We start from the raw sequence: 27,679 nt of genomic DNA on the forward strand, positions 1-27,679 counted from the left end.
CATCGCCTATTGGGTTCCACATCCCCAGACTTCAAAACAGCTGGAAACAGCCGCCAGCAAGAGGGACGGGTGATGCCCCCTCCCTCAGCCCCGCCACTGTCTCCACGCGTGTCCCAGGCAGGGACAGGAGAGGGAGAAGGCGCAGCCCTGAGAAAGGGTTGGGGTCGAGCCTTCTTTCCGACACCGGGAGGGAGCCGGGCGGAGGAAGCAAACGCCGCGGGGAGCCCCGTCCGGGGCTGCGGGACCCGAGTAAGCCCCGCCAGGGAGGCGCTGGCGGGCGGCACCGGGGGAAGCGGGGACGAAGTGGGGAGCAGTGGGAACGCCGTGTCGGATACGAGCAAACGGGGAGCAGCGGGAACTCCGCCTCGGGTCGCTCTGCCTTCCCTGCCCGCGCGGAGACACCGCCCCGGCCCGGCCTGACGGCAGCGGGCAGGAATGCGTTTCCGGGGCGGGCGGAGCGCGGCCCTCCCTTCCCCCGCGGGCAGGGCTCCCGCACAGCTCGCAGCGAGGCGGCGGAGCTGGGCAGGCAGCGAGTTCGGGCGTCCCGCCGCGCCCAGCCCAGCCCAGCCCAGCCCAGCCCAGCCCGCCGAGGCAGAGGGAGCCGCAGCAGCCAGGGAGCGCGCTCGCTGCCAGGAGCCATGGCCGAGGTAGCGGGAGGACGGGCGGGGGTCGGAGCCGGCCGGGAGCGCGGTCAGAGGTGTCCGTGTCCGCCTCGAGCGGGCTCCGGCGGGGCTGCGGCGCCGCTGCCCAGCGCCCGCCCCGGGAGCCGGCCATGCCCGTGCCCGACGGAGCAGGGGGCTCCGCGCCGCCCGCCGTGCCCGCCCGGCGCTGTGGGCGGGAAGGGGTCGGGCCCGGCCCGCGGCTTCCTGCGGCGGCGGGACGGTGGCTTCGGGCCTCCTGTGCCGGGCGGGCCTTTGTCCGCTCGGGGCCGGCCCTGCCTGGGCAGCGCCGCGACCTCTCCTCTCTGGGAGGGACGGAGCTAGTGCCCGAGCCCTCCCTGACCGGGGAACGGGCGGCGCTCGGCTGGGAAAGTTTGGAGCGGCTTCCCCGGCTGTGCGGGCGAGGGCGGGCGCCCGTCCCTCCCTCCGCGGCCGGCCCGGCGGCGGCGCAGCCCAGCGGGGAAAGTGCCGTCCGTGGGGAGCAGACGCTGGAGTGGGAACGTACGGAGTGAGGCAGTGCAGGAACTTCAATACCCAGGGGTTTGACTTGCACATGTGTGCAGAAAGTGACCACCGAGAGCGGGCTATGTGCAGTTTGAATGGCCGATGATCGCAGTGCAGCGTTTTGACCGCTCGGTGCGGTCAAGTTTGTGTGTTTTCTGCTCGGAAGATGGCTCTGAGCCTCTGTAGCTTGGTATAAGTTTGTGTCGGGATGAAAGTGAGGCCTCTGTATGCCATGTTTCACATGGAGATTTCTGAAATAACTTACAGCATTAGGAGCGCAGTGTTTCGTCTCCTGATACCGCCCTGATATACTGGTGGTTCAAAGGAAACATGAAGTGATGGGAAATTCTTTCTGACTCACTGGTTAGCCCATGTCAGATGTCTTTGTCTTATGGAATAAGTGTCTGCTGCCTGTTAGACTCATCAGGTGGTCTTTGTGACTGTTTATGAAAAAAAGTTGAACGGTTCTTGGTTCCTTCTGCATTTGTCCTTGATATAATACAACAGTCCATTCATGCCAACACATGTGCACATACCTATTGGGTGAAAATGTTGATTTTTATGATGGATTTGCCGTTGGTGCTACAGTCCTGTTCATGCCAAGATACACGAACCTTCAGGAGTAAGGATTGTCTCCCTTCAAGTTAGTAGAACCACTCATGGCTAATGCTGCTTGTGTGCTGAAGTGTTGAAATGGAGCAGGACTTTACATATGGGAAAACAGATTTAGATAATGTGTTTTCCTGGCACATTAGTCATTCCATAGGTGATGGTGGCAGCATGAGGAAAAATGAAGAAGTATTGTGCCACTAGAAAGATGTAAATTAGACTAAATTAAACAAGACTTAAAAGTAATGAAGACATTCATGGTCCACATCCATCCCAGTGATGAAACTGATGATTCATTCTCCTGTCACAAAAAGTATTACTTGCCTCTGGCAAATGATTAAGTAGCATTTTGCAAGCCTGCCTAAGGCTATATTTATAAGGGTTGCAAAAACAGTGAGCCATTGGCAACAGGTTGGCAAGACGAGGCAAGTTTAGGATGTGAACACAACCTTCAACTTTTGTCCCTTTCGAAGATGTTTCAGCTGAAAGGTGCAAAGCTGACGGGCATGCAGAATTAAATCTTACCTTAATCAGAGTTGGAGCTGGTGAGTGCTGTAGTTATTTGCCATCCAGATGATAAATGAAACAGATTTATTTCAAAATGAAATGTCAGCAGCTAAACTCTACTGTTCTTTGTGTGCAGCCAGGGAGCTTATTCTGCTCTGTTCATTTGGTCATCTGATCTGTGCCATGCCATGTTCCCAGTATTGCTCACCCTTGTTAAGAACTGAATTGGAAAGGTGCTCATTTCTCTAGAATACACATGAATTTTTGGTGTAAGTGCAGAATTCTAATGGTTTGTCTTAACTGACTTGAGTGGTTAGTCTTCTACCACTTCCTTTGGGAAGTGATTCCCAAAGCTGAAAACAAACTGTCCGGAAACTTTTCCTGCTGTTCTTTCTTCCTGAGTAATTTCATTCCACTGCTCTTAACCATCCTCTCTATACCTCTCTTAGGGCAGCCTTGCCATATTATGGATTTGAAAAACGCTTGTTTGCAGTAGCAGCAGCTCAGGAAGTAGATAACTTGGGTAGCAGAAAGGCAAACTTGGGGAGAGCTGTGCCCATGGGTGAACACGTGTTATGGTCTCCTTTGCCCTGAATATAACTCCCTCGCTGCTGCTGGTATGAGTGCTCTTTAGCTGTTTGTAAATAGTAGTCATGCCTACCTTTCCACCCAGTCTTGATTTAGTTGAGTGATGTGATGTACACTTAGATTGTGGTTCTCCCAGCCTCTCATCAGCGTGTACAGGCTTCCTGGCTGGCTGTGGCTCTTGGGGACTTGGCCTTCAGAAAGCAGCTACTGCAATTGCGGCAGGATTGCAGCTAAACAGACTGTTAAGTACCTCCTCTTGTTGGGACCCTTTTTGTAAGCCATCACCAAAGGCTGTAGTTCTGGAACAGATTCCATCCCCTCTTTCTTTCCTTCTAGTGGACACACATGGTGAGTTCCTGCTGTTCCTTTCCTGCTCGCATTCCGGGGGCCTGGGATTTCTTGGGGTGGACCTGCCCGTGATCCTGGTGCAGCCTTTGCTCATGCAGGGAGTAGATGCTGAGCTGTGGTACCTTCTGGTCTCTGGTAGTTGCACCCATCGCACAGTGCAGGGCAGTGGGTTTTGAGTGGGGGGAGGCCGGATGGACCTTTGCCAGCCATTGGTATACCTGACCCTCCTCTTCCTCCTCACTCCTTTCCAAATTAATTTTGTACCCCTTTCTTTTAAGAGAGACCATTATAATCAGTGACACATTGGAAAAATGAAGTTAAAGCAGACAGGGATTTTCCTAGTCAGTATTAATAACTAGCTTTAAGATTGCTCATGCCACCTTACGTGGCACTTTTGAAGAGATACTGACTAAACAGATCCAAAAAACCATAATCCACTGCATAGTAGTGGAGCCTATTCTGCATCACTTGCTCTTCTAGAACTTCAAGTGATTTATTTTTTCCAACTTTTTTTTTAGAATGGCCAATCCCCTTGGCATCTTTTTAATTCTTAGGAGTTGCAGTCAGCCCTCTGAGAAGGAATCCTTGTTGGGAGTGCCTTTTTTTCTTTTTTTCCCTTTTCCTTTTAAGCTTCTTGGTATCTATTGGTAGAGCTCATAAAGCAATTACATAAATTAAATAAATTTTTTAAATGTAATTAAGGAATTATGTACTTAAATTTATTTTGGAAGTGTCATTAAAAAGTACTTGCCAATATGTGCACTATTCCCCTATGACTAGATTTTTAAGTCATCTGCTATATTCTGTACACTGTAGAAAATTTCCTGTTTCCCACCAGCAGAAAACTCAGAGTTAAGTCTGTTTTCCTACCTCTCATCGGCCGTCTGTTTTTATATTGCTGATTCTACAAATTGTTGCCACTCACTCTGCTTGCCTTGCTTTGAGGCCATGTACTAGTACCAGCATTCTCACTGGCAGTTCTAACATTGCTGCTTAGGGGACTCAGGCTTTTTCAGGCTGCTCTTCTGCTGTGTGTGTGCGTGAATGTTTTTTAGACAAACATGTGCATCTCAAAGCTTTACACAAAAACTGAGTTTTTGATGTCAGGGAGGGGATGTTTGTTTGCTTTTCAAGAGGGAGTGTCACCGATTCATGAACAAATTAATAGATGAACACGTTCTTCAGCTCTCTCTCTCCTGGACAGATATTGGCAATATCTCAGTCTGATTTAATGCTTTTGTGTCAAAAAGTTGAAATTTGTTGATTAGTTCTCATGCTGAAGAATATTGTCATTTATGGTGGCCAATACCATCTCCTTTTTTCTGTATAGTTCCTCCTTGCTCCGTGTTGCTGTGCTCTGTGGTGTATTCTCTTGGCAGCTTTCTGAGAGTGATGATGTTACTTGTCATGGGGTAACCACAGTTAGACCACAATATTGACCAGTATCTGTCGGTTGTTGTGGTTATGGAGTTTCTGGGGTAGCCTACAAAGCTATTTTTGTATTTACCCACAAATGGGAAGAAAAATTCTATTTCTTTTTTTTTCTTTTCTAATTTGTTCTGCCTATGTGTGGTCCAGTAACCTGAACTTCTACTACTGTAAGTCAGAATAGATTTATGACTGTTCTCTAAACCGTTGGTCTTTCCCACCATTTGGATTATTAGTGTAAGTACCAGTGAAAAGTATATTCGTTTCATTGTAAGAAATTGTTATATGCTTTAGCTGTGTAAGTTTCTGGCCCAATTTGAGATATATGCAGACTTGCTGAATAGCTTCTGTTGGGAGTGCCACACAGAAAATGAAAGTTCTGACTTCTGTGAATGGCACTGGGCACCTCATACATCTCTAAATAGTATGGTTGTCTTTTTCAGTACTAGGGGTGCTCTCTTTAGCAGAATGTTGTTATTAAAGATCCTGAATTTTTGTAATAACCATAATCTCTTACTTTTCTATTCTTAGACAAATCAGAGTGGTCAGTGTGCTTCCTAGGCTATCATATTGTCCCATTAACAGATTGAAGATGTTCAGAGAGATGGTAAAGTCACTAATGTAGTACAAAATTTGCACGTAACCAAGCACATGGTAGAGGCATTAGCCTGAGAGACTATAATACTAATGTTTTCTTTTGGAAAAGATAATAGAGTTCTTACCTGACCTGTAATCCTCTTTGGGATGTCACTGGAGCAGTCTCTTAACAGTATTAGTAATTTTTTTTTTGGCTATATCTTTGTCATTTCTCTGTACAGTCAGATGCAAAATGGGTTATGAAACATGCTTTCTGTCTTAAAAGCAGTTTCATGTGCTTTTTTCTTTTCCAACAGCAGCAGCAAAATACCATTAGTATTCTTGTGGTTTTTATTGGACGGGGATGTTTTGAGTAACAAAGCTGAGGCTGGAATCTTAAGTTTGCTATTGCTAGTAAGAGCTAAGAAGATACTGGTGTTTCCTCACCATCCTTTTCATTCCTTTATTTCTACCACAGAAAAAGACTTTGGGTATCTGATAAATTAATGCAGTTCTCATGTTCTGCCAATAGATCATTTGTTCTCTGTTTATAGTTACCTTCTCTAAAATTCTAATCTGCAAGGCCATGTTTAGGTGCAGATTCATCTTAAAATGCTCATAAACTGTAACATATACAATATCTAATGCCAGTATTTTCTCCTTAAATTATTGGCATAATATTTGTAGTTCGCTTAGACTGATTGTTGTTTTGTACAGGATCACTTACTTAAGCTTAGCTTAGTCCTCATTCTGACTCAGCTTAGTTTTAAGTTCTGTTCTTGGTACATTCTAGTGCATAAACAGGAAGGAGGGCTGTTGTTTATATAAATTCTTGTTGGTTTAAACATAAATTTCTGTGTAGTATTTGCACTACATAGAAGTACTTACATGTAGTTTATTTTCGGGTGTAGCTTTTAACAAATAATTTTTTTACCTTTATAGATGTGCAAGTAAAAGCACTTTTGATGTGGAAGCTGAACGGAAAAAGAGAAAGCTTTCTTCTTTTCTCATCCTTTGCGGTAGAATGAAAAACAGTAATTTTATATTGGGCTGAACTGAAACACTGAACTTAACCCTCATTCAAAGATGACTGATTTGTGGTTATTTACAAGAGAAGAAAAATAATTGTATTAGATTAATTTAGAAGGAGTCAGTATTTCACTTAGGAAATGGTGATAATGTCCATCAAAGGTCGTATCTGGATATTAATGTGTACTTCGTCCCTGTTTGAAAAACAAACCTAAGACTGGGACGTTTAGTTTGGCATAATCTCGACACTGAAGTAATCCTTGAAATAAGGATGAGGAGGCCATTCTGCAAAGGAAAAAGGAGCATAAGCTGTCATTCTAGGGCTTCTTAATTTCTTTGGTGGAATTGGAGTTTAATGTGTCTTAACATGATGCTACCCTTGGGCACTGGCACCAAGAGTTGCGAGTCATGTCTGTCTCTTGTGCAGCCGCTACAAAACCATGTGGCCGGTCCTCACCTGCTCTGAGTCTTTGCAGGCTGGTAGGACCTGATGGGAGGGATCTGCCATAGAGCAGAAGATCACAGGGTGCTCTCCCAACGAGTGGTGGGATAACCAGTGTCAGGAGCATATTGGGGACCATAGGAGGTCGTTTGAAGGACCTGGTATTCCAGTATCTTGGCCAGCATCCTCTGCAAGTTCAGTTGCTTAAGTATTAAATTGGGCAACATCCAAGTCCTGCCTAGACCCTCAGCTGTCTGGTTTTCCAGATCTTGTGTAAAAGGGGGTTTGGGTGAAGATGAGTACAGCTAAAAGGCAAGCCTGTTTCTGAAGTGGGGATAAGTAAGAAAGAACGTGATCTTTTTGATGTTACATAAAAAGCAGTCTCCCAGCTATCAAAAGGTGATACATTTTGGTAGTTGGCTATCATTAAACTTGGATTAAATTTTGCATCAGGATGACTTCTTATATTATTAGCAAATCTTTGATAGTGGAGTGGCTGAAGACTGTGCTTGTCCAGTCAGCAAGTGAAATGCTCCCTCTTCTGATAATGAAAAGGAGGAACGAGTAAATCTTTGCTAGCATCATCCACAAGGTTGGCTGGGGTAAGCAAGGTTGATGTGCTGCCAGTGTGTTCTGGCTGGGTTTTTTCTTATTACACTGATACTTTAGTTTCTTGTGCATTAGGAAATTGATTTTAGTGGGCATGGGAGTTACCTTTTGTCAGGAGGTTCCTTTTGTGATCTCACAAGGTTGTATTTAGTGTGTGTTACTCTGCTCACTTTCTGGTGCTGGCTAAAGATTGTCCCAATGCTGAAAGGCATACCATGGCCCATCTGCACAAAATACAAGGCTTTACAGTTTTTTAATTGACAGTTTGCTGGGTTTATATCAGAATAGATGAAAAATCTGTCTTTCAGTTCTGTGTGAATATAACCCATGTACATTTTGAAAACATCTGTAAGTGTAAGAGTTTAGAAGATAACATTTGTTCTTTGCTTTTACTGCGCAGTTCAAAAGTGGGGAATATTTTTTGTGTTGTTTTTGTCACTTCTATGCAAATACAAACCTGTATGGAAAATTAATGTTCAAGAATTTCAATGTATTTTTTCTTGGGTGTGGACCTAAGCATGAAAAAGGAAACAGCAAATTTCCTTTTTTGGAAGAACATGCTGTACATATAGAGTATAGGTTGTTTAAAATGTGCAATAAAATCAATAAACAGTGATAAACATTTTTTCTATGTATGTGTTATCTCCATCCAGTACAGATGTTGTTTATATAACTTTTCAAGTGCTAGACTAAAATGTTGCGTAGCCATGTTGCAGATACCTCCAGTATCAGTGAAAAACTCAACTTCAGCATTAAGGAGTAACTCTAAGATTGATGCCAGCCTTTTTGCCACTGCCAGCTGACCAATCTGGAGAGTGTTTAGATAGTAATAAAAGAGCTTGCACAGGTACTGCATCTTTTTGGTGCATAATTCCCTGTGCAGTTTCATTTTCTAAATGAATAATGTCCATATATAGTATTATTAACATTTGCTTGTAGCTGGAAGCAATTTTGATACTATGTCTCTGCAGAGATTAAAAAAAAAAAGAGCTCACTCATTAGTGATAACTCAAAACTGCAGTAGACAAGTGGTTTTCAAATTTACCTGAATTTCATATTTCATGAAATGTTCCAGTGGCCTTTGAACCATGAATTCTACTGAAAATGTATTTTGTTTTTGTAGTAGTCTGGCTCTGCAGTTATTTATACCAATGTATGCCTCCTGCCTGTAGCTGTGCAGTGTTGCCATCCTCCTTGCACTAGCTATGGACGTCATAAGGCATTGAAATAACTGTCCTGGTTGAAAAATAGCTTGGCAAAGAATTAATTTTCACCTAGATCAGGTGTTTCAGCAAGGTAGCCAAGTGCATTACACGGGACCTGCTTCAGGCCCAGAGGAGGAACAGGAAAATGTACAGCTCATAGTGAGAGAGTGTGGCACTGTGGTAGTCCAGAGATCAGTGGTCGTAAACTGCTGCCGAACCTCACAGCATCTGCCCATGCCTGTTTCAGTGCTCTTCTGACTTGAGTAATCCATCTTAGCTTGCTAGATCAGGTGAGAAATAACTCAGCAAAGAGTTATTGCTCAGCTTGTTCCATTGCTTCAGTTTAGAGGTGAAAGTATCAGCCACGGTTGGCACTAGAGAGATGAAGGGTGTGAAGTGGGGAATTCTGGGGCCTGGAGAAGTTGAGCAGTCTCCTCTGTTCAGTAGTGACAAACTGGTAGATCTTCTTGGCTACTTGGAGGAACCTTATCTTTTATTATCTTTTGCAGTGCTCTCAGAAGCAGCCTGTGGACTCCAGGCTTAAAAACCTTCTCTGAAAAGAAGCAGAAGTGTATGAATAGGCAGATTGTTCAGGCCAGGACTGCTTTTTATAAAGTACTTTGTGATAGGGCTGTTTCAAGGGTTTTTTTAAGACTTTTAAGGTTGAAGTTATTTTTTTCCTGAGATTGGTGAGCTTTTTCAAGTGCTCAAACTTCAAAATTAAAATCTGGATGAAGTCTACTGTTTGTTTCAGTATGTGCTTCTGCCTAGGCAATTGTCGTTGAATGAATACTCATGATTGGTTATCTATGTCAAAATATATAAAATACATATGGGCAATTAGAGAGAGAATTAAGTATTAAAAATCTCATAGGTAGACACGGATTTAGAAGGCTGTCTGTAATTTTCTGGGATGACCAGGTTTTATTATTTCTGCATGTTCATTTTTCTGGACACTTACCTGATATTAAAAGAATGTTGACGATAAGAGTTGTTTCAGTGCAAGTTGCATTCTAAATTATGTTTGAGTAGTGACTATATTATGAATATATAGTGAATATTTTTTAAAACTTGCAGTTGAATATTTGGGTACTATCTGTAAATGTTATTCTGTGTACTTACTATACAAATGCTGAATTAAAATACAAACAACAACAAAATAAAAACCTTTGGTACTTTGTTCTTTGCTTAACTTTTTTTTTTTCAACTAATTTATTTTAATAACCTGTGAAAATAAAATCAGAATAGTTCCCCAACTGGCTGGTTGTGTTATAGAGTGTTCATAAGCAATTCATCCAAGGTCAAAAGAGCAGAAAGGTTGGCCCGTGACACCCCGAATTTAGGCTGGTTTAGCAGCAAAGAGCCCGGTGTAATTTTGAAGAGCAGTCAGTCTGAGAGCCACCTGCCCCTTCAGAGATGCTGTTTGTTCAGCATCCTCCGTCCACGTGGAGGTTTGGGTTTTGCTCATGCTTGCAGAAAGTGGATTTTGACATGGAGGGAAAAGGGATGGATCAAGGTCCAAGCTGAGCTGACTCGGGATAGCGGCGGGGCAGTGGGAATAGGGGGTCAGAGGTTGCCTTTGTGAAGGTGCTGTAGCACTGCTGTTCCCTTCAGCAGCAGTTTGCTTTCATCTTGGGTTTGGTTGCTGAAACTGTAACCCTGAGTGTTAATAATGGCTCCTGGTGGGTGAACACTGTCCTGCAACAACGGGCAGGTTTCGACTGCGTTTGCTCCTCTCTGCGGTGTGCCAGCCACTGCTTCCTACAGTACCTGCAGCAACAGCCAGCCAGACGTTTGCAGCTCTTTGCCTGTAAAGAAATAGATGAGCAAGACAATGTATTAACCGAAATTCTCTAGATTTTTACTTAGGAACATTCCAACCTCTGTTCTGCTTTTTCTTTAAAAGAAAAGCTTAGGTTGAGGTAAGTTTAGCCAGATGTGATAGTCGTGAAGGCAGTGCAGCCTCAGGAGCATCAGTTACAGTCAGCTGTGTCAGAGCTATATTTATATGCTTAACTAAACTTTTTGTTTCCCCATGTGGATAAACGTGAGGTTTAAGTTGCACAAAATTAAATAGCCTCTTTATGGGAGTAGTAAGTGGTGCAGAGTGTGCGGGAATTTAATACTACCACAAGGAACAGACACCCGTGTTTTCTACTAGAATGGCTTAAATCATTATGTGGCCTTCCTAATTGTAATCTGTCTGTCATGGAAATGCTAAACTTAGCCAAAAAGTCTTGTAGACTGGCAAGACCTATGTAAACATTCAATTCACTCTTTTTCTCACCAAAAAGAAAAAAAAGATGCCACATTTAAGCAGGTGAAGAAATTAATTTATTGTAGCCAAAACAACTGATGGTTCTAACAACTCCTGAAAAGTAATGAAACAACAGAGATTATTTTTTCCTCTGTTTTAATCACAGTTTTATAAAGAAGTGCTTGTAATAATCCTGAAATATTTGTTAGGGAAAAATGCCCACTTGGTAACTGAGATTGGGTATAATGATAATTCTTACAAATTTGTGGAGACAACATTCTTTGAGCCAGTAAGACTGTGATGTACTCGAACGATTAGAAACTTCTGTTGGAAAGAGTATGAAAAGTAGGTATTTTTGATAGCGACAGCATTAAGGAGAAAACAATTACATGTTTTTGTTATTGACACATACTCATTGTATATTTATCTTTAAAGAGGAAGCTTTTTAGGTGTGCAAGTACAGAAGTGCTATAGATGCAGAAAACACTTTGAACCACAGTATCGGTACCCATAGGCTTGGTGTGTTAGTGGTTTAGTCTTGGAGAGGTACTGTACGCCTTTGCAGGGTGTTTGCATGGCACAGTAAGAAGCATATGAACAGGTTTGATTGATTATTTTGTCCGTGCTTCAAATTCATAGAGCTTCATAATGTCTTTGTAGGAATCTCTGCTTTCTGTGGGCAGGATGCACTGACACGGGATTTCATAAGCACAGTAGTTTGAGAAGTGTAGTTACAAACTGGATTTTCACAAAAAGATATAAATGTTTTAGTTTGAACTAAGTATAAGCCCTAGGTAACCAACAGTTAAAGCACACTGCTGTTTTAATTAGATGTAGCTGCAGGCCTTGAGTGCTCTGCTGGAGAATATGCAGAGTTGTATTTCTCTTCTAATTTAATGATGAACATTAAGCACAGTTTGTTAGTCTAGTTTTAGAAAATAGGGTTGTCAGAGTTTAAGCTTTAAATTGCAGTCTGTAGAGAACTGCCTGGTGAAAATGCTTATATAAACCTATGTGGGAAAAAGAAAATTTTTCTTATGAGTAAGAGCACCTACTTTTCTTTTTAACCAGTTTCCTCTATGTGGTGATGTTACACGGGTTGTTTGTTCATGAGCTGTGTCGAAGTACAACCTGCCTTTCTGGCATCAAGATGCTTTGCAAAGCAACTCCTAAACTGTGGAATCTAGGCTTCAAAATTTGATTCAACAGGCCAAGAAAACGTTAAGCAGATAGTCTCTTTGCATTAGGACCAAGCCAGGGACAAGGATGGATAATACAGCAAAGTGGCGTTCTTAAATTAATACTTATTAATGGTATGGTAGTGCTAAGGAGGACTAATCATGAATTGCAAACAGTCTGTGCAGAGCAGTGTGTAAATATATTTTTGAAATAAGGTCCCTCCTTCAAAAGTGGTGCTGACTAACCAATGTTAGTCCTGCCTGCACCAGAGTGCTCTCCAAAAGGCATGAGAACAAAGGGAAGAGATCAAGGTTGCACTTGGGGTTTGCTGACTAGACGGCTGAAGGTTCTTTGTCAACAGTAGTATCTTCATGTCAGCATGGCTGGACACGTGGCTTCTGAAATGGAAATATGTTATGCAAAGACAAATCACAGTGTTGTTCTTGGGGCTGTCCAGTGCAGGGTGAGGAGCTGTACTTTGGTGGTCCCTGTGGGTTCGTTCCAACTCAGAATATTCTGTAAATAAATTGAGTGCATTTAGCAGTCACAATTTGCTATGGAACATGTTTTTGCTTGAGATTAGTATTATTTAAGTTTGCAGGATTGCCAGAGTTTGTCATTAAGTGAAATTATCAATGGATTTTGCTAATAAAAGTACTTACAGAAATACAATTAAACACATGTTGAAATACAATTAAATAAAACATGGTATGTAATCTATCCTACCTTAATAGGTTTACTATATTCCATAGCAGTCTTTATTCCATAGGTTTCTCCTGGCTTTCCAGAAGCTCCCTGACTGCCTCTGGTTCTTTGTTGGAGGACAGGCATTCACTTTAAGTCCCTGGAGAAGTTCATATATCAGATTGGTCAGGTCTGTGAGTAGAGAGGGATTTCAGCTCAGTGTGCACTAGTCAGAGTGATCATCACTGGTACGGGAGGTTTGCAGACAAGGCTTTTCTTTGTCTGAGTGTGAACATACGTCTGTTTCCCTTCAATTTCCTGCGAGTTAGGGCATTTGGTGAGAAAAAAATAAAGTTCATACTCCAAATCATGATCCCAAGACTCTTTAGTTTTATCCATGGACAGTATGCTGTAAATCTGTCTTTATTACAGGGAACAGAATCTGGAACCCCACCAATATATTTCTTCCACCTCCTGCCATGTGAGTGCTTCAGTAGATAAACAAGAGACAAAACTATCAGCTCGTTTTCTGTTTCTGTGCCTTTTGTTCTGTGTAGCAGTTTTGGTTTAATAAAAGCAGTGAAGAGTGCTCTTTCTAGTGTATCCTGGAGGGTGATAGAGCATTCCCAGGAAATAGGTATGCAAATCCTTTGGGGCTGAGGAGGGACTGGAGCCCAGTTCTTTTACTCCCTGTGTGTGCCTCAGTACTGTAAAATATCGGATTCATTACCATGATCTGTTGTGCGAACTATGTATCAACTGGATCTACCACTTTTTATCTTAAGGTGGAAAGATGTCAGATACTGGAAGACTTTGTCATCTGCAGTTGCTCTGAAATCAGTACCTGTTTTTTTCTGATTTAGAGGTAATTTATGCCTTCATCAAGAAAAATCTCCTTCCCCACCCCCATTCCCCGCAGCCGGGCACCTAACTTGGGCAGATTTGTTTCCACTCAGTGATTCAAATCAAGACCAAAAAGTACTTCTCATAAAAGTACCCAGTTGCTTTTCATTGCGCTATTTAGAACTGCCAGTAAGTTGAGAGCTCCTGTGAAATCCAGAAAACAGTATCAGTAAATCCTATATAAAAGCAGTAATACGGTCAAACAATGTGAGTGCTTGTGAAGTTAGCAGTTCTGTCTGGAAGCAGCTGTGTCCTGTATAAACTAACAAACCCCCATACTCTGGGGACACAAGCTGATACCATGAACAGCCTCCCAGATCTGTTCTCATGAGCTGTGGCCTCAGCCCTCTCGTACTTGTACATGAGCATTGTCATGTACAAAGGTGAGAAGAGGCTGTGTGACGCAGGTGCCCATGTTGGGATGTCAGCAAGAGCCACAAGTCTGTTTTAAAATCTAACACTGATTTTTTTCCCACTGATTTCAGTCTTTTTTGGTGGATTTTAAGCTACTTGATTTCTTGAGAACTTCTTTTTAACTGTATGAATAAACTATGTATTGTAGTATAACTGATAGTATTAGCAAACCAGTTGTGTTACTCTGTATGTTTGTCTACTTAAATGAACATGGGAGCAGGACACAGTAGTTTCCATTACAAACTTGAAGCATTGTGATGTTTTCTTGTGAATCAGGAATGCAACACTTCAGGGGAATCTTGAGAATTAACTAGTGGCATATGCAAATTGCAGCAGATAAACTTACATAACCATGCTGAAATGGAGGAGCTAGTCTCCCTAACCTAAGCAGAAAGTCAGTTTTCTGTAGATTTTAACTCTTGTAATTAAAACTTAAGTCCTAGCTGCTTCATAGTTTATTGTTTTGATATATGATGTTCTAAAGCAGAGTGGTTATGGTAGCACTGTGCTTGTTTTATTCCATTGACATAGAGGTTATAACTGACAAAAAGAAATTAAGTCCAACGTGAAATGCTGTAGTTTCTTTTATGCTGTAGCAGCACGGTAGCTGAAGTAGTTATGACTTAAAGCTTTCTCAGGAAACATTTTGAGTAAGCAGTCTTGATGTGCTGCATTTCTTGTGTAGAAGCTATTTCAGTGCTAAAGAATTTTTTATTTTGCTCTTTATTCTGGGTTAACAACCCATTCTTTCCATATTACTGCAAGCTGTTCAAAACTTGCTGCGTTGACGTCTGTGAAGTTGGCAAGGAGAGAAAGAACATTGTTGTCTTGATGAGCCTTGCTGTTGTTAGGCTGGTAGATAGATAGGCTGTTGAAGGAAGGCTTTCTTGTAGCATTCCCACTTGTATTGAGATGCTGCAAAGTCCTGCTCTTGAGGCTGGACTTCAGTTGTCCATCTTGACTATTCCCATCAAGTTCATTTCTCTTCCGTGGAGTTAAACTGCCAGTTCATCCCTGATGATGCAAGGTAAGGTCAGGAGCTGGGCCCCTGTGAAGGGCAGTCATCACAGGGCTGCTACACATACAGGGAACAAATAGTTTTGTAGGCCGAGTTAAGGCTTTGGTTCTCTAAGTAAAGTTTCTGCCAATTCAGCCATCAGTGTTTATCCCAAATCTCCATTTATGTAATGCAGAATGCATCACATAGTTCCTTAATGCTGGTCCTGGAATTTGCTGTGCAAACAGTGTATTCCAACTATAATTCAACATTAGAGTAACACTGATTAGTAAGATAGCCGTGAAGGTCACCAGTGAAAGGTTACCAATTTAAAATTTGTTGGAAAATCTGCACTACAAACTTGGAAGTTTTAATGAAAAGTAACTCCTTGGTGTAAAACACTTCATTTTTTTGTACCATATCTTTCTGAGCAATATACTTCTCTCAACACAGAGCAGTAAGAGACCATTTTACCCCTTTCTTTTTTCAGTGAATTGCTTCTTTGCAGTGAATAGTTGTACAAAGAGATATGTTTAGAGTTGTTGCATGTTCATGCAAATTTGGGATTGTAATTAATGACGTCTGTTGTGGGAGTTCTGCTGTCAAGAGTACTTACAGGTTATTGCTAGAGTTTTGTACTGTCTGTGTAATTGCTGTCTAATGTATCTATAGGGTTGTTTGGTTTCTCCAGTCCCCTATTTTTTTTTCTATTTTTTTCAAAAATGTGAGTGGGATTCATCTTACCAGTCCATAAATTTCACACTGAAAAGCACGGCCCTCAGCTACTACCAGGAAACCTTCTGGAGTGAGGGGAGAGGGAGCATTTTTAGCACAGTAGCCATCGAGTCCTTAAACAGGCGTCTCCAGAGACTATTTAATTCTGCTTATTTTAGAAACATGTCTCTTCCTGCTCTTTTTTTAACCAGAGCCTTCATGCCTGGGGGTGGGGGCTTGGCTGTGTGACCAGCCTAGTCCAGCACACAACCACAGGCTGGTGGTTGAGGAGCAGGATCTTTCGCTTCCCCACCCCCCAAGTTATTTTTCTTCATCCTCATCTCACCACCTCAGCCATGCCAGGACAAGTGTTTTTGAACCCAGGTGGCAGAAGGAAGACATTTTCTTTGTTGGATTAGTGTTTCAGCCAGATCTTTTCCTTGCTCCAGCACTCCTTGATGGCCACAGTAACACTGGTATTGATCACAAAGGAAAGCAGTAAGAATAATCAAACAGAAGGCTGATTCATGAGGGCAAATGATAAATGAGGAGGATGGGGCAGCTCTGTTAAGTGACTTTCCATCCTTGCAGTACATGAAAGGAGCTGTAAACATAATCTCAGCTCTAGGAGGACTCCATTCCGTACAGTGTTTCTGAATCAAGATTTAAACCCACGAAAACAACTGATGCAAAGAGGTGTCAGTCTGCAGGAAGCACGGATGCTAGCCCAAAAGTGTGAGTTCTGTATTCATTTCTGGGTTTGTAAGTGTAATTAGAGTGGTGTGTGGGGATGTGAGTGGGCTGTCTGTCTGGTTATTGCCTCAAAAAGGTGGTGTCTGCACAACAGCTCAGCTCTCACTGCACATGCAGATGTCTCTCCCCCGTGGTCTGGGTTGTGTTTCAGCAGAAAGCTTTGCAGTACAGCACGACTCAGTGTGCAGGAGGGACAGATGCCTTGTGCTGGTTTCCTTTGTTTGCCATTGGCTTGTGGATACTGGTTTACTGGGTCAGATGAGGAGTAGCTTGGCTGAGGGCAATAACACTGCAGCAACCTAAGGTGTTGTTCTTAACCTGGCCTTAATTATCAGTGGCCTGTGTGAGGTAAAGTTCCAAGCTGGAGAGTGATGAAATGAGGGCAGCATAGCCCTCAATATTTAATTTCAAAGGAATAAAGCTACCTGTAACTCTTACCTTTTTTTCTTGATTCCATTTGCCCAGTTAATTTTCAATAGGAGAGGGTGGTATTGTGGTTCTAATAAATAAATTTTAAAAGCTGCAAAAGGCTTTAGTCCTGTGGAGTAGTAAACTTAATTTCTAAATATCTTAATGATTAGCAAAATACAAAGGTTCTAAATAGTCAATTTGCAAATTCAAAATTCCTTGGATAAATAATCCCTCCTTTTTCCTATTGTCACTTACTAAGTGTTTCATTTGAAATTAAAAGCTCCAGAGATTTCCATCAAAGCTGGGTTTATAAAGAAAAAAAATTTTTTCAAGCATTACTGTTTGTCAAGACAGTAAAAAAGAAAAACTTGAAAAGCAATGAGTCCAAGCATTCAAAGTTATGTCCATGTTTGTTTTCCTAAAATATTTAACAAACATAAAGTGTGGTTCATAAATGTGCAGAAATAATTTTAAGATCAGTTTTTCGCCAGGATACTGCAGCCTTTTTTAAAAAGAATCCAATGGTTGATATAGTTGTTAAAGAGATTTCAGTTCTTGGCAAGCTTACTTTTTGTAAGCTTTGAGCTGCCTTTTCTCAGGGAGGAAAAACCCCATTTTTAAAGAATTTTCATGTGTTTTTCAAGGATTTAAAAACTGGAGGACAAGTATAATAGTAAATAGTTAAATGTTGCACAGAAACATTAGTTTGTTTCTTGTAACAATGAGTTTTTTCTGTTCCCATCATCTGTGGTTGAATACTGACACGAAGTTGAGTTCCAAGGGTTTCCAAAGGCTTCCTTTAGCTGTCTAGTGTAGTTAGGAGTTATTTGTTTGGGTTTATTCCCTTAATGGAAAAATCCGCAACAAGGCAATTCGCGGTGACTCGCCGGGGAACGCGTTCGACACCTCTGGGGCTGGGCTGCTGCGGAGGCCGGGAGGAGGTTTGTAGACTGAGGATGTGCATCGTTTTGCTTGCACTGAAGAACAATCAGAACTGAATCCAAATTAGCAAATCTTTACTTGAGTTTTTCCCAAATCAGCAGCTGGATAAGCTGTTAAGCCGCGGAGGCAAAGGAAGCGGGAGAGCTCGCGTGTGTCGGGGGCAGGCACTGGGAGAGGCTTCGGCTTAGCCATATATGGAAGGGGACATTTTCCCTGTTCTCTTTACAGGGAATCTGTGCCCAGAACTACATTCATCATGCGGATGCATTTCCACTGGAACGTTTCTCTTCCAAATGGTCTTAATCATAGTTTTAGCACTGTGTCACATCTTTGCTGACTTATTTATGTAGTCTGTGTGGACTTGCTGTGCATCCCCTGTTAGTCTGCCCTAAAAAGGTGAACTGTTTATAATTTTCTCATTTTGGCTGACAGAGAAGATGGTACTAAACTGATGCCAGCAGTGTTAGGGTTTCTTTTTCTCTGAAAAGCCTACCCCACTCTGGGCTGTACTTAAAGCAAAACTGCTTCTCAAGTAACAAAATGCCCTTTCACTTGAGGAAAGTGAGGTTTGCTGAACACAGAACATACCTGCCATACAACCAGGAAAGAAGGAACCTAAAAGTTGAACAGCCTGGTAAGGCCTTGCCCTGCAGACTCCTGGTGCAGTAGGTGAGGTCTATCCCAAGCCTTGGTCCAGTCCCTTCCTCGGTTCAGTCTTCCACTTACTCATGTTTGTTGGGTCGTGGTTCCCCTCTGATCGACATTCTTGCATGTCACAAGTAGTGTTTAGGTGATCAGTTACAGAGAAGGCTCAAATAAAAGACTGTTCCTGGAACAGACTTTTTGCAAATGAATGATCACCTCTGCAGGAATGGGCAGAGGGAAAGATTGGAGTTACATATGTGCAATAAGTAATGTTCAAAAGTTAAGGAAGATATAATATATTCACAATTCAAATATTTTCTTTTTTTTTTAAATCAGCAATTTCTTATGTGTGTATGCATAGCATCCAGCAAAGCCATTCCATGGCATATTCTCTTAATTCTCCTGAGTCTGAACTCCACTGCTTTCCCTCTTACTACAGCATCCACTGAAGAGTGGGCCAAATGATTTATCAGAAAAGTATGAACCTCCTAATACTGTTGTTGGATACAATTTGTTAGCAAAGGGTTGGCTTCTGTTTGAAACTTTCTCCATCAGCAGACTCTGCTGGGTCTGGCTGGATGTGCAAAGTAACAACTGTGTTACAACCCTAAATCAGTGTGGGAAAACCAAAGCACAAGTGCTAATTTAAGCATTGCTCACAATTGCTAAATTAAGCTTTGCTCACTTTGTTGCTAAGTTATATGAAAAATAGAACATTTTCTAGAAAAATGACATGTTCATTTTAGCGAACTCTGCCAAATTCACTTTTCCTTGGCTATATTACAAGGTATTTTTTACAGAAAAAAGCTATTAGGAATATTGTTTCCAGAACGACTGGAAAGGCTTTAATTAGCAATAACATTTTAGAATGACCAAGGAAACTGGCACCTACTGTTCAAGTTCTCAGAACGCTTGCAATGAATAAAAGAGAAATAGAATTGAAAATAGTGCCAAAATTTAAAAGATGTGACTGCTGACCCTGACTGACTACCTGCTATTAGGATAGAAGAAAATGTAGGAAAAAAATGGCTTATTTGCAATCTATTTTAGAACCTAATCCTCTGCAGTACTAACTGAAGTCTCACAACTAGTTAAGGAAAATGACAAGTCAGTAACTCTAAACTGTAGTTTATAAGTATTCAAGTCTTGTCTCATAAAGCATGTAGAATGTATAGTTTGGAGGTAGGTATTTTTCTGCCAGGCTTCATTAATATTTATAGCACTGAAGAAAGGGTAGAGTGTTTTTTCTTTGATATGGATGGTATTCATTAGTTTTCTGTTTCTAAAGAAGAAAAAAAGGGGCAGAGTTTATATCAAGGATACTTTATGGTGCATATTGTGAGAGGAAATTTCTAGTTTGGTGTATAAAGTGCAAAGTTAAGCTGTAAAATGTGCTTTTGAATTCTGAGGAAAATGTTTTGGAAAGGTCCTTCATGTTTATCTTAAAACAGAGGTTTGAATATAGACACTGTTTCGATCTTGTATTTCTGTGGTGTCTTTATTTAGAAGTCTTTCTCTGATAATGTTCAGAGTGTAAATAATTTCTCATAAGGTGTTAAAAGATTGGTCTGGGTTCTTCCCCTCAGCTGAACAGCATTTCCCAGTTTCTCACAGCTTGCTGGTTTACCTAGCATACGTATGTCAGAGCAATTTAAGAAGCTGCCCTGTTTTATGTCTTCTAAATACAGTGTAGCCCACAAACATGGTTGTATTAGAGCAAAACTATCCAGCTGGTACAACTAAAATAATATTTGCATCTGCTCCGTATTCCTTGTCTCCTTTAAAACACAGTGACATGTCTGCAATTTCATGTGATTTTTTTTAATGCTTGCTAATTACAATAAATCATAGAATTTGGTTTTCTCTTTTTGTGTTTCAGACTAATTTAAAATTGCTCACATGTGCTGGCGTCCTCTGTTGCTTGATATGGAATGGATTTGCTCAGCAAGGCAAGTCACTTGATTACACTGCAGTAGTTTAATGCTGCTTTAAAACTATATCTAATCAGCAGTTATTTATGTAGATGGATATATCCTCGTTAGACAAATGCTAATGCAATAGGTCAGTCATATCTCATGTTAACCTGTTTGTAGTTAGAACTTAGTTTACAAAGCCAGAGTGAAACAAAGTAAAATTCCATTGTTCTTAACACCTTTCTGTAAATGAAGTGACGTGTTTGTGTTCCTTGCTAGGTGGAAGTGACTGCATAAAAGCTAATGCAAAATCATGTGGTGAATGTATACAAGCAGGACCAAACTGTGGTTGGTGTAAAAAAACAGTAAGTGTTGCAAAATTCCTTTTATGGTTTGTTTTTTTCCCCTTGGTTTCAAATTTCAGTAAATAACTGTATAGAAACATCTGTTTTCTTTACTAACAGGACCCTGTAACTACTCAATTCAATACTTACTTGTACTTAAAAAATCAGATACTGTGATTTTCTTGGTGTCCTGATTTGAGTATAAATGCTTTTCACAATGTGTTTACTTCTCCTTTTCTAAATCTTAGGTGTATACAGACCCTCCAGGCTCTCTCATAGTTACTTAAAATGATCCCATAGTTACTTAAAATGGAATCTGTCAGGGTATGCTTAATTATATTCTTCCAGTAACATTAGAGTAAGGGCTAATTTTAGACAGATGTAGGTGGAGTAGGGAAAGAGATTGAAGGGGTTTTTTTATAAAATATACATGTTCAAATTTTATTTTTCTGCTATTGGTGGACTTGGGGGATAGGAGATTGGTTTGTGTGTGGGGGTGGTTTGTTTCAGTATGAAACAAAAAGAGTGCTTTCTTATGTTAGTAAAATTTAAGTTCAGATAATTACAAAATATAAGATGATCTGAAATTTGTGTGACTTAACCAGAACATGCTGAGGTTTCTTCAGGTTAGAAACAGAAGAAAATGCTTTCTATAGTCTTTGGTTTGTTATTGAAAACTGAGAAATTGTCCTGTTTCTGGCTAGGAGATGATAATGTACATTTATTTCCTTGTACTACCTACGTACTATCCCCCAAACCAGCTTATAAACTTTCAACATTTAATTAAACTGACTAACTTTAAAATTTGGTCTTGAGCTGTCAGATTCCTTGTAGGTCTTTGTCATCAAGAACTAACAAGCATTAAGGTGCATTAATTTATATGCATGTTTTGAGGTAGTGGGGGGCAGAATCAGAATTGCCAAGTTTCTCAATTAGAAGCCTGCCTTATTTATATTTGAGGTTAGAGCTTATTTTAGGTTTGAGGTAATGGTAATTTATTGTTCAGAACAAAGTTACCAATTGGTTTTGCTTATGGATCTTACTTTTGGATTGAATTTCTCCAAAGTAAGAGTTGTCTTTGCCCTGCTCTGTCAGCATATGGCCATTATTTCATTGTGAAGTACTGAGGTTCACTTACATAATCTTTAATTAAAAAAGAAAACTAGTTAAAAGGGAGAGTAATTGCCAAATTGGCTGTATGGTGGGTTCACGTTATTGATGACTATGTGAAGATGAAACCTTTTTCCACCTGCTGTCACTTTTAGAGTAGCCAATTTAAACTGATGTCCTGCTTCTGATGAAGGTGGCATTGGGCTTTGTTTTCTTTCATCTTACTTACATCTTACACACAGTAAGTATAAGTAGAATCAAACTCCCAGACTAAGCAGTAGTCACTGATGTATCATTTAATGTATTTCATTAATGTTTGATTACCAAACTTTGGAAAAAAAAAGTGGAGTCATTGTAGGAAGAGTTATTGTGGGTAGAGTATAATAAATTGCACGTAGCTCTAAACTTGATACTCTTTTGCCTGTGTTTTCTAGGACTTTTTGCAAGAAGGAGAGCCAACATCTGCGCGGTGTGATGACTTGGCAGCACTAAAGAGTAAAGGCTGTCCTCTGGATGATATAGAGAATCCCAGAGGCAGCAAACAGGTGCTCGAAAACAGAGAAGTAACGAATCGTAAGAAAGGTGCTGCAGAGAAGTTGAAACCAGAAGCCATTACACAGATCCAGCCACAAAAATTAGTACTGCAACTAAGAGTCGGTAAGGGCAGTTTCGTCCTAGTCTTGGGATGATTTTTCTGCCACCACCACATCTGCATTTTTTGATTTGAGTGTGTAACCATTTTGTTACAGAAATGACTATTTCTCAGATAACCTGAATTGATAGCAGAGCTATTCGGATCAGCCCCAGATGTTTAGATATGCCAAGTACTGCTTGATTTTTATGAAAGATATTATTACTTGTTCCCAGTAGTACTTAGAAAATTGATACATGGATTGATACGTGTATCATAAAGGTACAATTGTTTTGCTTTTAGTCTTCTTTAATTATTTTTCTTCAGTGTGGTTTCTGAGTATGGAAATAGAGCAAAGTAGAGCAGCAAGCAAAAACTCGGAGAAATTATGAGACCATTTCCTTTTGCTTGAAGTACTGCTGTTGCCTAATGTCTGTGTGTCTGAATGGAATGGTTTTGATGCAGCAAGATTTTTGGATTGCTTTGTAAAATACTTTCCAAAGACTAAAGACATGGACACGGGACTACAGTAATGAAAGCAAAGTATCTATCCCCTAAAGAGAAACTGTCATTCAGATGAGGGGGGTGGGAAGGAGTAGGTCGGGTGGCTCACAGTTCTTGAACACAATGGAGATTGTCCTTAAGGAGAGGTTTTTAGGTACTGTTGAAGAGCTGCCTTGTATTTCCCTGCAATAAGAGCCTGTACGTGGGGTCAGCTGCTTAGTGGTGGTTGCACTAAGTGGAAGGTGATGTGAAGCATCTCAGTGTGATGTAGAGAGGAAAGTAATGAAAGTTATTTTGCAGTTTTGGTATTACCCCTGTTTATTTCTAATGTGAACTTTTTCACTTCAAAACAAATTATTGTTTCTCTCTTGACACAATTTTTAGATTATTACTCTGTTTATAAGCACTTCTCTTGGTATAAGTTGTCTGATGAGGAACTGTGTGCTGGCAGAGGGGAATACTTGCTTTCTGTGCAGGCTCTTTTAAATGAAAATCTGAATGGGTTGTGGTGGTTGTATTTTTGTGAGTTGTTTTTTTTTCTTTTTTTGTGGAAACCATGCATAGCTGTGTGTTCCATGTGCTATTCACTTTGCCCATCTAATGGTTTTCCCAGTTTACTAATTTTGCTCATGTTAAGCAAATGTTTCCTAATTATTAAGCGAACTTAAGCAGCAGCAATATCATTATCTAAGTTCAGTGACTGAGGAGAGCCAGGAAAAAAGCCTTGTAATTCTAGTCCTTACTTCATATATAATAGGCAAAAGCACTTTTCCATTTTTGGGGAAGGGGGTGTGTGGTATGTGTGTGTAGTTCTTCTGTGCAGTCTTTCAACATCAGAATGAGACTGCATACTTGTTATAGTTTCAGAATCTTCCATGGAATTTGTTTGTTTGTTTGTTTGTCTCTTGCCAACACAGTGGTTTGGTGTTTAGAAGCCAGAGCGAGATGGCTTGTTGAAGCCCAGCTCTCTCACTACCTCCTCCCAGAACCAGCTAATTGTCTAAAGCCTAAATAAAGGGATGACTGATAGCTTTGCATTCCAACAGGATGGCTGGGGAGAGGATTGGGAGAGTTGTCTTTGTTTTGGGGAGGAAGGACTTCACTTTTTCTTTGCTGTGGGAGGTGGTCAGAGAGAGGTTTCCCCGTGCTCATTTTTTGGCCAGTGTGCCACACCTTGGTCCTCCTCCTGCCTGGGTGTGCAGCCGCCACTTGCTGGGCTTGTGGCAGCACTGGGATGGGGTTCTGGCTCGCCCCCCAGGTCCGTGTGTCCTGTGCTGTCCTCCTGAGAGGACAGCCACCATTGCCTGGTTTTGCTACGGACTCATCAAGGGGCCAGAGCCATCTGCAGAGGAGTTTCTAAGCATTCCCACAATGCTTTCGGACAAAAGGTGGTGAGAGGGTCCTTGCACTGCCCACAGCAGAGGTTTCACCCCATCCCTGTGGCCACCATTCCCACATGAGCTCTGGAACCAGCTCCTCTTCCTGTGTCTTTCCCTCGCTGGAGCCCGGCAGGCTAGATATTAGAATAATATATGGACTGAAAAATGCAACAGGTGTGGAATGAGATAAGAGGATTTTTAGCCATTTTGCTGCAGCATGTAAGCCTGGTGGCCGTATGTGAGTCACTGCAGCCCCTGCCTGCAGTGGTGCAGCATCCCCTCCTGCTGTCTGTGAATACAACTGCACCAGAGGGGCAAAGATGGGACTTGATTTGTTTGAAAGTTTTGATTATGGTGTTGCTGTCTGTTCTGTTCTGGTTTTGGTTATACATATATTTATTTGTAGTATTCTGATTAATGTCTCTTTATTTCAAAGGTTGTACTGGCTTGAGGAGAGGGAGGCCACTTTCCTAGTCCAGAGGGATTCCTCACTTTCCTTGATAGACATCTTGGTTTCTTTATAAACTGAGATAGTGCTTCTGTTGGTAAAATGCAGGGTCTGGGCTTACAATCACAGCAAAGAGTAACTTGCCATTCTCTCACTCACATTTCTGTGCTCTCAGCCTGGGGCAAAATAACTTTCAATATTCCTGACATTTTCTTCATCATAATTTGATGTTAAGCATTTTAATTAATATGAGAAAAAAATCACTTGCCTCTAGTTTAAAACTTCCTAAGTATTTCCAAGCCTTTCCTTAGAAAGGATGTTTCTTGTCAGTGTGGTTGTGGCATTTTTAATGGCTTCTGTTTGTTGTTTCATCTCTGAAACAGGCGAACCCCAGACATTTTCATTAAAATTTAAGAGAGCTGAAGACTACCCCATTGACCTTTATTATCTTATGGACCTCTCCTATTCTATGAAGGATGATTTAGAGAATGTGAAAAATCTTGGAACAGCTCTGATGTTTGAAATGGAAAAAATAACTTCGGACTTTCGAATTGGTAAGAAAGATTTGCCTATTAAAAAAAATAATTAAAACCCCCAGGTTTCCTTTCTGATGTTTTTCACATGATTGTATATGAAGAGTAAATTTTTTTTTCAGCTTAAGAGTATTCAGGGAGGTGTGCTGGTACATAGAACCTGTTGAACAACATAAAGAGCACTTGGTGTTGGTGTAGAGTGTGGAACTTGAACAAGTATGAGAGCTATTTCTGATGTCAGTTCAGCTATAATGCATTTGAATTCTTTTGTGACATAAAATAAATGAGACTTCCATTCTTCAACTTACAGGGATTTTATTCTTGTTTCTTAGGATTTGGCTCTTTTGTGGAGAAAACTGTGATGCCTTATATCAGTACAACACCAGCCAAACTCAGAAATCCTTGTACAGGTGACCAGAACTGTACAAGCCCATTTAGCTACAAAAATGTGCTCAGCCTTACCAGTGAAGGAAAAAAATTCAACGATCTTGTAAGCTTACAGCACATTTCTGGGAATTTAGATTCTCCTGAAGGTGGATTTGATGCAATAATGCAGGTTGCAGTTTGTGGGGTAAGTGTGTATTTTTTTTTACTGCGCTATTAGATGAAATGGTTTGAATACAACCTTAGTGTTTAATAGTGGCTGAGGTTTGAACATGTTGTCTCAGGTGAGCAGGAGAGGATACATGAGACAAGCTGCATGGATACCTGTGTTTGGCTTTTGGAGAGAGCTGTAGTGAGTAAATGGAACTGGGAAATGTGAAAGTGCCAAAGAGAGGTCATGTTCACAGCAGATAGATATGTTTCAAAGACAATTTTTTTTAAGTTTGCTGTAGAAGAGTCAATTTCTGCTTAAAAGTGTATGACATCCTGAGTAAGCAGCTATTCTCAGATTATTTCAAAGGTCTATAAGCTTCTTGTAGTTGTGGTTGCAGAAATTTAGTGTATTATAATTTCTATTACTTTCTCATACAGAAGTAGATGGAAAACTTTTTTATTTATTTTTGAAGATCTGAAGATTCTCTGATGTTTCTGTTGTCTTGACAGACTATTCTATGCACCTGTACAAAATGGGACTCCCAAAAAACCAATATCCAAGTTTATTGCTTTGTGACCATATTATTTTTGCTGTTGATCAGTGGGCTGAGGACTTTCTGAAACAAACTGGAGTCTTATTTTAAAAGTGCAGTGTTAATTTTAAGCCTTCTAGGTTTTTTTGTGGTAACTGGTGTTTATATGACACTTGTACATGGTCTTCTCCCCTTTAATTACCTGGGGCTAATGGATGGATTTAAACAAATGGGAAAGGGCAGGCTGCAGAATTAGGCCCTGCAGCTGCGGGCCAGGATGCTCATGGGACAGTCCTCTGGCAAGCACCGTGTGGGTACAAAGCTGCATTAGGTTGGCAAAGGCTGCTGATCCTTCAGAGCCCGGTGCTGGGCAGCTCAGGGGGCAGCTCAGGCTGCACAAAGGACCCCGTGCTCAGGCTCTGTGCTCGTAGCACTGAGGTGGACCTGCCTTTAACGAGCTGGACTGAGTGCCTGGTTCCTAAAGCCCTGTCAGCTCTTTAGATGCTCTGCTGGGAACTGAACAGATCAAAGTATATCACAGAGTATGTCTTGCCTTTGATGAAAAACCTGCAGCAGATGCTTTGCAGCAGACATTTAATTAAATGCAAGTGCTTCCAAGGTTTGCATGAATTAATGTTTTCCAGGGTGATACTTTTGCCGTGGGGGTTCTCCTAAGTCTGTCTACCTTTTCATGCATTTATTTCTCAAGTGCTATAAAGTAAATAAGTACAAAATACCAAAAATCCACTCGTGTTTTTCCCAAGGAACAAATTGGCTGGAGGAATGTTACAAGGCTACTAGTATTTTCCACGGATGCTGGATTTCACTTTGCAGGAGATGGTAAACTTGGTGGAATTGTTTTACCAAATGATGGGAAATGTCATCTGGAAAATAATGTGTACACAATGAGCCACTATTACGTAAGTCTTTACACCATCCTTTAAGGAAATCAATATTTTGTGATGCTTAAACTGAAAAATCCTCATTCATTCATCTGGTACAGTTTCAGAACACTACATCTTATGAACTTATTTTCCTCTGTATTACATGCAGTGACTTTAACTTAACTAAGGCAAACGTGCAAGAGTTAATCCAGTCTTAACTGGCAATTTTCAAGAAATGACAACTTTCACACTGTGATTTGTGCTGTTGGACTTTAACCTTTTTGATAACTAAGAATCCTACATGTCCACTGGAAAACTCTGGTGGCTATGTCCCATTTTTTTACCATTTTGCAGTCTTTGTGTTCAGAATAATTTACTACTGTAAAATATTGGTTTGAACAGCTTCTTAAGACTGCTTGAAATTTTATGGTGCAAAGTTTATGATAAAAGTATGGTCATC

General features: G+C 41.0%; 1 protein-coding gene across 2 annotated transcripts in view; it reads left to right on the forward strand.

Moving 5' to 3' along the window:
* The first annotated feature begins 463 nt into the window (after positions 1-463).
* ITGB1 (integrin subunit beta 1) overlaps positions 464-27,679 on the forward strand; it is a 44,658-nt gene continuing 17,442 nt past the window's right edge. The window contains exons 1-7 of one of the 2 annotated variants that reach the window (XM_071559937.1): positions 464-650; positions 20,283-20,352; positions 20,596-20,681; positions 22,205-22,427; positions 25,116-25,286; positions 25,598-25,836; positions 27,100-27,255. In XM_071559937.1, coding sequence (XP_071416038.1) covers positions 639-650; positions 20,283-20,352; positions 20,596-20,681; positions 22,205-22,427; positions 25,116-25,286; positions 25,598-25,836; positions 27,100-27,255 — 957 coding nt within the window. In that variant the 5' untranslated portion in view covers positions 464-638. The remainder of the gene's footprint in view (positions 651-20,282; positions 20,353-20,595; positions 20,682-22,204; positions 22,428-25,115; positions 25,287-25,597; positions 25,837-27,099; positions 27,256-27,679) is intronic. The other variant, XM_071559939.1, reaches the window with a different exon arrangement.

The sequence above is a fragment of the Pithys albifrons genome, chromosome 7 (assembly GCF_047495875.1).
Source record: "Pithys albifrons albifrons isolate INPA30051 chromosome 7, PitAlb_v1, whole genome shotgun sequence".
NCBI classification, from domain to species: domain Eukaryota; kingdom Metazoa; phylum Chordata; class Aves; order Passeriformes; family Thamnophilidae; genus Pithys; species Pithys albifrons.